Here is an 11,711-nt window from a genome sequence, read left to right on the forward strand (position 1 = left end):
ATCGTTTTTTTTACCCAGAAAATGTTTCAGCGAGATCTCAATAGTGCTGTATAACAAAAAGACAACTTGATAGTAAGATAGTGTTTTTGGAACAATCTCTTACAAATAAACAATGACGAACTTATGACTTACTTATGGTTACTTATGACGTCGAATGACTCAAAATTTGTCAGAGCAATACTAGATAAACGTTTTGGAATAATTACACCAAATCGACGTTTGCCCTAAAGCGAACTTGAATAAATCAAATATAACGTCATACTTGAAATTCATTAGATACGCTTTACGCTAAACTCACGAAGTAATTCAATATTCATAACCTGTCCCAGACAGACGAGAATTACACTTTGGCATGATGTCAGTAGCAGACTAAAACCACTAAAACCCACGTGGAATAATATTCAGCATGTAAATGTAGTAAATATTAAATACTGCATAAAAAAGCGTTGTGAAACAAAATCGATGTTTTATTAAATACCCCCGTCGCAGCAAACCTGCATACTAATCGAATTTCCATTTACCCGGCTTGATTTCTACTAAAATATTCCCTATAAATGTTCAGATTTATTTCCTATTTAAATAACATTAATTTTAGTGAGTAGTTAGGTTTGCTGCTACGGGGAAGATGTTGAGGTGTGTTTTTTCAATTGAAATATTGATAGCTTAGTATGAAATAAACCAGCCAAATTTGATTAAAATATATCCATAAACAAGCAAACTAGAACAGTTTATTTATTCTCCATAAGAATAACATGGGAATTTGAAATTTACAATTTTTTTTAATTTTCTCCGTAGTCAATGAACATTCAAAAACACTTCAATATACTAAATTATTTGTTTTTTTAAGCTCTTCAAAATGGTCTAAAGAAAAATTTAGAAATTTAAAGTTTTTAGGGTCAAAAATGGGAAAAACCCATTTTTACCCCATAAAACCCCCCATAAACCCCTGATCCCATGGTCCGATTATGCTGGTTCGCGAACTCGTTCGAATAAATGTAGGTTTACACGTTTGTACCAAATTTCATCAAAATCGGATCAATTTTGCTCAAGTTATCGCGCTAACGGACACATATATAAATAAATATATATATATTTATATATAAGAATTTGAACGGATGGTGTTTTTGGCCTCTGGGGACCTCAAAACGAAAAAGTAAATCGGTCCCGGGTCTAGGTCTTACCATGAGACCTACGGTAATAGCTTATTCCCTATATTGGAAATTCGCTAAAACCGAGCTATTTGTAGGAGATTAAAGCTGTTAGCATATGTTTTATTTACATTTTATTTCTAACATGTGTTCAAATTATTATTTTGTTTACTTATTGAATTGTTATGTTTACTTACAGATTGTGGTTTAATAAAAACTTACCTTCTATTTTCTTATACAAAATGTGAACTTTTATTACTAAAATTAGTGGAATCAACAATCGCGACGAGTAAAATGGTAAGTAGAAAAGAATTTGACTTATGTCTAAAGAAAAGGAAATTACTAGAACTACGCTTGATCAAACTCAAGGATGATTTACCAACATGTGAACATTCTCAAGATACATGCACTTACTACACAGATAAACTTTTAGCAATATGGGCTGAAATTGAGGTTACACAGTCAAATATTGAACTTCACACAAATTCAGTAGAAAGTGAATTAGAAATTCGATGGCAGTTAGAAGAAATATTTAGAGAGATACGGACATTCCTTGAAGCAGAAAAGAAAAAGTACGATACACATACAGCAATTTCTGCTTCTGCAACATGTCAAAATGTATCTAATATTCTTTTCCAGCCGTATACACCAGAGGACAGTTTTCAAAACTTCACTCGACGCTTTGAAAACTACACAAAATTACGGGGAAACTTAAGTCCAAGAGTCAAAGTGGATTTATTTTTACAGGCAATCACCCCACAAATACATGAACAACTATACGATCTTTGCATACCAGATGACCCACACAACAAGCCATATGAGGAATTGATTCACATGTTAATGGCTCAACTAGAACCAAAACCCAGTATTTGGGCACGTCAGCACAAATTTACGACACGTACCCAATTGTGTAATGAATCTGTACAAGCTTACGCTAATGCTCTTAGAAAGCTCAGTGTAGAATGTCAGTTTACTTGTACAAGTTGTAATGAATCTGTATCTGAAATTCTACTTCAAATGCAGTTTGTCAGGGGATTAAAAGACTCTGATATACGTCTTCAACTTCTTCAAGATAAACTATTGCAACCGTTTAAAGAAGTAGTCGAAAAGGCTGCTACATTGGAACTAGCGAAAAGTGAGAGCAGAATAGTAAAGACAAATGAAAATCAAGAGGAAGTACACCAAGTATCAAGCAAGAACAAACAGCCAGATAGGAAACCTTGTAAATCTAACAATATACAACTCTCTGAGTATCAAACTCGTTTGGAGAAACTGAGAAACAAATGCTATAGATGTGGTGATGATTCACATAGAGCACATCAATGCAAGTTCAAAAATGCAGAATGTAACTCTTGTAAACGTTTTGGTCACTTAGCAAGAGTATGTCTAAGAAAACCAAACAAAGAAGTAAAACAATCAGATGAAACCGCAGAAAATACAAGCGATGATGACACTCATGAAATTTACCAACTTCATTCAAAATCAAATGACAAGTTTATGCTCGAGGTAAAAGTGGAAGGACGACTCATGACAATGGAGTTAGATACAGGAGCGGCTCTCAGCATTGTATCCTATGATACATTTAAGCTTTTAAACTCTCCAAAAAGGATTTTCAAGACAAATGTTCAACTCAAGACATACACTGGGGAAATAATCAATCCAAGAGGAGTTGTTTTTGTAAATGTTCAGTATAAAGATCAAAGTTTTGTTGGAAAACTGTACATTGTTAACAAGTGTGTAGACTCTATATTCGGAAGAGAATGGATAAGAGAGATTCAACTTGATGCAGCTGACATACATTCATTAAATTCGAGTGAAAACGAAAACATCCAAGAACTAGATGATTTGATGATTCGATACGAAGACATTTTCAAAGAAGGCATTGGGAAAATATCAAAAGAAAAGGGTCATTTTAATGTAAAAGACGAAACCCAGCCAATTTACATCAAACCTAGACACATGCCATATGCATTAAAAGAAAAAGTAGAGAAGGAACTTGAAAGACTGGAGACTTTGGGTATAATCACACGTGTCGAATCATCCGATTGGGGCACACCCATTGTGCCGGTTGTCAAACCCAATGGTTCAGTCAGAATATGTGCTGACTACAAGGTGACTTTGAACAAAGTTATTAAAGACGAACATTACCCTATACCTCGGATTGATGATATCATGTCAAAGATGCATTGTGGAAAGATATTTTGTACTCTTGATATCAGTAACGCATACTTGCACATGGAGATGGACGAAGACAGTGCCATCATGCAAACAATCAGTACTCACAAAGGGCTGTTTAAAGTGAACAGATTAATGTTTGGAGTAAAAGTGGCACCCTTGTTATGGCAAAGATTCATGGACAAAACATTACATAACTTAGAAGGCGTACAATGTTTCTTTGACGACGTAATTGTCCAAGGATCTAACAGGGAACAGCTTCTTCGTCGACTGGAACAGGTGTTTGAACGATTGAAGTTAAATGATTTGAGGTTAAATAGAGAGAAGTGTAAGTTTTTCCAGAACAAAATTGAGTACTTAGGTCATGTGATCGATAGCAAAGGACTACACAAGTCAGATGCTAAAATACAGAGCATTTTAAAATGTAAAAGACCAGAGAACGTAACTGAACTCCGAACTTTCCTAGGCCTTGCGAATTATTACAACAAATTCATAAAGAATTTGGCTACACTGCTACATCCTTTGAATCGGCTGCTACGAAAAGGAAACACTTTTACATGGAGCTCTGCTTGTGAACAGAGTTTTCTGAAGATTAAAGAAATTATTACAAGTGATGACGTGTTGGTACACTTTGATCCTAGCTTGCCACTGGTCTTAGCTACTGATGCTTCGCCGGTAGGTGTAGGAGCCGTTCTTTCGCACCGCTATAGGGATGGAACAGACAGGCCAATTGCCTTCGCCTCTCGATCTTTATCAAAATCAGAACAAAAATACTCTCAGATCGATAAGGAAGCCTTGGGAATATATTGGGGCCTGAAAAAGTTTTTCCCGTTTTGTTATGGCCGCAAATTTACTTTGATCACTGATCACAAACCGCTGGTGTCAATTTTTAATCCAGCAAAGACCTTACCAACAATCTCGGCAACACGGATATTCAACTATGCTCACTTTCTCTCCGGGTTCGACTATGACATAGAGTACAGGCAAACTGCTCATCATTGCAATGCAGATTATCTCTCTCGATTCCCTATCGAAGTTGTACAAGAACATTCTGTAGATGACCTCTCGAAGTACCACATAAATCAACTGGAAACACTCAATATCAACAGTACCGTGGTGGCTAAGGAAACTCTCAACGATGCTGTTTTGGGTCCAGTCCTACAGGCCTTGAAATCAGGACAATCTGTTGAACAATACGGATTTCACGATAACGAGCTGTCCATTCAAGATGATTGTGTACTGAAGGGCTGGAGAGTCATGATACCTCAATCTCTCAGACCTCATGTGCTTCGAGAACTACATGTAGCTCATTTAGGAGGAATAAAAATGAAGGCTTTAGCTCGCAGTTTTTGCTGGTGGAAAAGTATAGACAAGGATATTGAAGATATGGTAACTGAATGTCGACAATGCATTGAAAAATGCAACAACCCGAGGAAAACTATCCATCCATGGGAACAACCTTCTAATCCATGGGAGAGGGTGCACATTGATTTCTTAGGACCAACAGATGGCCAACAGTACCTGATATTAGTGGATGCCTTTAGTAAGTGGGTGGATGTGATACAGACGAAAACAACTACAAGTACATGCACAGTCCAAGAATTACGGAAAATCTTCTCAACTTTTGGGTTTCCTCACATCCTAGTTTCAGATAATGGAAGACAGTTTGTTTCTCAAGAGTTCAAAAACTTCATGAATGAATGTGGGATTATTCACAGAACAACGGCACCATACCATCCAAACTCAAATGGCCAGGCTGAAAGGTACGTGCAGACTGTCAAGAAGGCGTTAAAATCCATGGAGGAAGAAAAGGGTACACTGCAAAATAAAATCCAAAGACTTCTAATGCAACTCAGGCAATCCCCGAATTCAACAGGTACATCAGCATATCACCTAATGTTTGGAAGGAGTGTACGAACAAACCTAGCAATAATTGTTCCAACATTAGAACCGAACAAATATCAGAAGAAGGGAGTCCAAGTCGGTATAAAAAGGAATTTCAAAGTTGGAGATAAAGTGCAAGCGCGGGAATATGTCAATGGTTCGTCCAAGTGGTATTCGGGCTATATAACTCAAAAGCAAGGACATGTAATGTACGTAGTTCAGCTGGAAGATGGACGAATAATAAGAAGACATGTTGACCAGCTGATTCTTCGTAAAGTGCCGCAGCACAGTAAATAGAGGAGGAGGTGTTAGCATATGTTTTATTTACATTTTATTTCTAACATGTGTTCAAATTATTATTTTGTTTACTTATTGAATTGTTATGTTTACTTACAGATTGTGGTTTAATAAAAACTTACCTTCTATTTTCTTATACAAAATGTGAACTTTTATTACTAAAATTAGTGGAATCAACAAAAGCAAAAAGGTATTCTTTTTAAATTTTTATATGTAACATTCAAAATCAGAAGTAAAAAACTGTAATAGACTTCGGAAAATACACTGTTTATAAGACTGTGTAATGAATGTTAGGCCTTCAAATTATAAAATAAGCGTAAACAGAAATTTTAACCGTTATTCTGTGTAACCTTAAGTATCAAAAGTTTAATTGAAGGAACTAGAAGGTTTGTACAATTGAATCCAGGTCTTAAAACCTTCACTGTAACGCAAGTTAAATGAACAAATACGTTTTACTTAATTTTATATTTTAGCGAATATCCCTATAGGGTAGTAGTTATTACCGTAGGTGGCACGATAAGACCTAGTCCCGGGACCGATTAACTTTTTCATTTTGATGTCCCTAGAGGCCAAAAACACTATTCATTCAAATGTTTTTATATGTATATGTATGTCCGTCCAGACGATAACTTAAGTAATTTTTGTCCGATTTTGATGAAATTTGGTTTAAAGGTATGGCAGGATAAACTTGAATGATTTCGCGAACCTGCATGAAAGAACCATGGGAGCAGGGTTGTATGGGGGGTTTTATGGGGTAAAAAAGTCTTTTCTCATTTTTTACCCTCAAAACACAAAATTTCCCAATTTCTCTCTAGACCTTTTTAAAGACCTAAAAAAACAAAAAAATTACTATATCAAAGTGTTTTTGTATGGTTACGGAAAAAATAAAAACAATTTTAAGTTTAAAATTTCTATGTTATTCTTATGGCGAATATTGTAAAATGTTCCCTTTTTCTCGTTTATGGATATTTTGATAACACTTTGCAAATTTATTTATTTTGCACTAAGCTATTAATAGTTTACTAAAAACCCCACAATAGTTTCCTTGTAGCAGCAAACCTAGGTACTCGTTTAACCTAATGTTATTTAAATAGACATAATTGAAAATCAACTCAGACAAATGGGAATTCGCTCAGTCGGCAGGTTTGCTGCGGCGGGGGTATTTAGAAAGGAAACAGTTAACAATATAAGTTATTATTTGACAAAAAGTTCAACTTAAGAGGGGAAAGGTAACAAAATAATCCAACAAGAAAGACCAATCGTTGACCATCTATACAGTAATGTACCTCTTAAATGTTTTCTCTTTCTTCTTTTTCAGAGCTGGTACACAAGTTTATCTACTTCCACTTATCTTTTTCTGCTTACATTTTAACCGTTGTATATTTTACAATTAATATGCTAGAATACGTATTCCATTACATTTATTTCTCAAATCAATTAGTTTAGGTGGTATCATAAATAAAAATGTATAACCTTTATAAAATTATAAAACTAACTTGATTACTATTAATGAACATTATTTGATTGAATTTTAAAATATATTTCAACACTGCTGGATCGATATTTAATAAATATCAAATATCAAATAATTTAAACATTTTCCGAGTAGCAAAAAGTTATGTATGGATTATATTTGAACAGTGATTCAAATAACATGCACATCCTAAAGGAACACGGAGATACAATATTAAGTCTACCTCAAGGCATTGGCTTTCACTCAATATAGCTTGGGAGTTGAAAGGTTCAAGAGCTTAACAGAAAAAGGCATGAAAAGTATCAATATCTTATTGGATGGTGTTCAATAGACTTCTTCGCATTTTGCAATTTTTGTTGGATATAAAAGTACATCTGTGCGTCTACAGTTTCTTTACATATGCATTTGTGTAAGCAGTGAAAGTAGATTTATATATTTACATAGGATTTTGAGATATATATTATAGAACGTTAGTAACACATAAACAGCGTATAAACAGTTTTTACAATTAAAAAATAAATGTAGTTTAAATAGTTTGTATAGTTATTTTACCAACGACAGTTTTTTAAAGTAGCCGTTTCAGTTCAGTTCCTAGAATTGAAAAGTTTCTCATAACAGCATTGTTTACTTTCATAACAATAACAACACGGGTAACGGACCAATGAGGTTCAAGGGTTGAGAGAGAATAAGCAAAATTGTAACGATTCGAACTTCAACTAATCACCTGTTCAGGCCAATTTAATTGTTGAGTGGTGCAATTGGTGTTTAGAAACTTGTTTCGTTGCATCACTGTCAGTGGCAATGAGGGGTTATAAACGTGAACATAACTTCTCTTAGAAGTTATGAGTAGTGATTTGTAGTAATTAAAACATTGAAAGTAGTGTAAGCAACTCGCGTAAATAGTTTTAACGACACTCGCAGACGTTTTTAAGGCACTCGCCAAACATTAAATTTTCTACTCATGTTTTTAACACTATCTATACGAAATTGTTAACTTACTATTAATCTTTTATGGTTAGACGAATAGCGCTATATTTTTACTTGAATGTAGTATTTACAAAAATTATTTAACTCATTAGAACGAGAAAATAGTTCACTTCACAACGTTAACTTTCCCTTGTCGTAAAATATGATAATCTAATGAAAATATTTACTAATGAACAATTTTCTCTAGCCTATTACAAAATCAATTTGATCTCATCATACAATTAAATGATGTTACTGATTTAATGCCTAGGTTTGTACTTTCTACTACTGTATGTAAATTTTCACGATTTCCCATGGAAGGCTCTAGCTATAAAAAAAGGTTTTTGAAGTTTTACTTTATTATTTATTTACAGGTTTGAAGTGTATAGGTTATGTAACGGTTGTACTTTGAATGTTACCAACCACAAGATCGGATTGCAGGAAATAAAGCTGATATTTGTAGAGAAAATCTCAAATCTCGGAGTTACCTAAGTTAAACTGAGAGCTCTAATTGCAGCTTAATCTATAATTTGATCGTCTCGGATAGTGTTTGATACTTTATTTGATTATAGGAGGTTATAGCTAGCGAATATATATAAACGTGCAATAAAGATTTAGTGGTTGTTGGTGCGATAGTTAAGATTTATATTTACCTCATTTTATGTAAACACTTGGTTGACAAACTATAAAAGTAATAAAAGGAAAAAGAAAAGTCAAAGGTAAGATTTTTACATTAATAAGTTGATCGGGTTTCTTTTATAAACAGTACGTTTCAAAGAGCAGTTGATATAAGATCTTTTACTCAAAGTGATGACTTTTTAACCGACTTCCCCACTACCAACAAAAGGAGGAGGTTCTCAATTTGTTTGTGGCGATGTTTTTTTTTTCTATGTATGTTCACCAATTTCTCTGTGATTCTTTTACCGATCAGTGTGGTTCCACCACCAAAATAACCAGGAGAGTTTCTATTTGGTACCTTATATATTATGTTTAAGTATAATATTTGTTTCGGTGAAAAATTCTGAAAACTTAAATATTCAACATTTATTTTGTTTACATTTGTGCAGATTGTTTACATTTGTGCAGAGAAGGCAATAAATAATAATAAAATTCCTACACCTGTTAGTTGAGACCATTTAAATGAAGCTACAGACAATTCTTCATGAAACAGTTGCTTCATATTGATCAATAAACTATTTCTTGCCATGGAGTCTAATGAATTACATTGAGAAAAATGCATTTTGTTTTGGTTACTATAAAAAATGTATTTCAACGTTTGACCTGATTTGTGTATACAGTAATTCTGTTTTTAGTATTGAATATTCTGACTTACAAAAACATATATGTTTCAATGAATAGCTGTATAATATTGAGGAATAAAGGTGTATTGTGAAAACCAAAGCATTTGTAAAACAGGTCTAAATATAAATCAAATGCAATTATTCCTTACACGACCTAAGAAGTGTGAGAGTGCATAATCGTCAATTGTTAAAAGTGTTAAATATTTTAATTACTAAACATGCATTTGCAGATGTGGAATGTTTATTGATATTCTCTACCCAGTTACTATATCATGTCAATACTATTATGCCTGCTTCGGAAAGTCCTAGAGGAAGATGATTTACAATTTCGACTAGGCTATTATATCTTGATCAAACAAAACCACCTACATGGCTTGCACCACTTTTAGCTGAACCAATCTTTCATATACATATTTCCTTTGCAGATGTGGCATGTTTATTAATATTCTCTACCCAGTTACTATAACATGTCAATACTATTATGCCTGCTTCGGAAAGTCCTAGAGGAAGATGATTTGCAATTTCGACTAGGCTATATCTTGAGCAAACAAAACCCCCTACATGACTTACACCACTTTTAGCTGAACCAATCTTTCATATAATATTTTCCAAAGGTACTATACGAAAGGTACTATGGTTTTAACGACCAATTTTCCACTTTTGAGAGATTGTTTTGTCGCTGGTAGCTGAGGAATAACTTTCATATTGTTCCAAAAGGCTTGAGACGTTACAGTACTGTATTTCTTTTTATAATGTAGAAGTACACCGATTGCAGGAAACGATGATGTCTGACATTTCAATGTATCTAGAAAAGACAATTAGTTTTTCATTAGGCCTAATGTAATGGAAAACTCTTTCTTTCTTAAGGAATATCTAAAGATGTTTATTTTCATACCCATCTAAATATATAAAAGGCAAAGCCCTCACTGACTCACTCACTCACTCACTCATCACTAATTCTCCCACTTCCCATTTACCTAGGAAGCTGAAATTTGGTACACTGATTCTTTAGGCATTAAATAGGAAAACTAAGTAGTTTTTATTCTGATCGGACTCTCGGGCTCCGCCCCAGTGGCTCTGGAGTTTCCCATGTTAACCTTATGATTTTTCATATTTAAAAGGAATTAATGAATCTTAACAGCTGTTTCAATTAAACAAGTTAGTTCTATTCTATGATGTTCAATAGCATTAAAGTTACAAGGATTACCAACAGGGTGCAGCACTATCATTTTTTTTTTTAATTTATGACAACAGCTAATTTGCAACCAAAAGGTGAGTGAGCGTAGCGAACGAACTTCAACCTGGAGGCGAGTTAGCGTAGCGAACGAGCTAACCTGAAGGCAAGTGAGCGTAGCGAACGAGCTCCAACCTAAAGGTGAGTGAGCGTAGCGAACGAACTTCAACCAGGACATGATTGAGCCATGCGAATACTTATGAAGTTAAACGGGGCAAAGCCCGAGGGTACAGCTAGTTGATTATGTAACATGAACAGGTGACTCAAGCAGTTTTAAAATAATGATTGCTCTGTGGAACTTTTGATTGTTTCAAACAGTTTTGCTTATCAAAAATCCTCAAGTAATTAATATATAAAAAAATATACACTCACTAAAAATCATGAAATAATTTATTTTTGTAAAAAAATACAACCGACTTCAAACGCTCTAAAAAGAATGAAATAATTTCAATAAAGTAAACTTTTGTATGAGGCAAGCTCACGTATTTCAAGTCGGCGCGGCTCAAACTGCAAATATGATTGAAATAAAATATTGTGTGTGTATTTTGAAAATCTATAAATTGTAGCTGGATAACATAAATATATAAAAAAACATACTGAACTGTTTTGTTTATATATTAAAGGAAATATTTTCTTGTATTTTATGTTTACTTCAGAATAAATGCATTATGAAAATAACACACACAAATGTTCTATATGAATAGGAAAATAATTTAGTTTGATATTATGACAGGGAAAAATGAAGCTAGTTTAGTATTAAAACGTTACTTTTCCATGTTAGAAACATTTAAATGCGTTATAATTTTTTTAAAGATACTCGTTAATACCACTATAATGCCGATCTCTGATTACGGTAATAAAATAACACTTAACGCATAACTATGAAAAAGACATGCAGATTAACACCTTTAGTTATAGATAGTCACCTGCAATATTACACCCTCTTTCAATTTTGTATCAAAAATCATCATAGAGCCGCGCCGACTTAAAATACGTGAGCTTGCCTAATACAAAAGTTTACTTTATTGAAATTATTTCATTCTTTTTAGAGCGTTTGAAGTCGGTTGTATTTTTTTACAAAAATAAATTATAAATTTAAAGTTCTATTCTTGATAAGTTTGAATCTTAGTGAAGTTAATAATATGTTTAGTCTATTAATGTTTTCGATTAACGTGAATTCACAATACCAATTAAAATCCTTAATTATGTTTTTGGAGGTTATATTTTAAAAT

General features: G+C 33.6%; 1 protein-coding gene across 1 annotated transcript; it reads left to right on the top strand.

Annotated features, from left to right (window-relative positions):
* The first annotated feature begins 2,165 nt into the window (after positions 1-2,165).
* Positions 2,166-5,504, top strand: LOC128994272 (uncharacterized protein K02A2.6-like). The gene has a single exon (XM_054418688.1). It carries the CDS (start codon positions 2,166-2,168, stop codon positions 5,502-5,504), a length of 3,339 nt encoding a protein of 1,112 aa, XP_054274663.1.
* Positions 5,505-11,711: the final 6,207 nt, after the last annotated feature.

This window comes from Macrosteles quadrilineatus, unplaced genomic scaffold, assembly GCF_028750875.1.
Source record: "Macrosteles quadrilineatus isolate MER2022 unplaced genomic scaffold, UCM_ALF_1.0 Scaffold_5__1_contigs__length_97177068, whole genome shotgun sequence".
Classification (NCBI taxonomy): domain Eukaryota; kingdom Metazoa; phylum Arthropoda; class Insecta; order Hemiptera; family Cicadellidae; genus Macrosteles; species Macrosteles quadrilineatus.

What these genes read in the sequence shown, in the direction of transcription:
- LOC128994272 (XM_054418688.1), top strand. Translation starts at nt 2,166, where the DNA reads ATGCAGTTTGTCAGGGGATTAAAAGACTCTGATATACGTCTTCAACTT.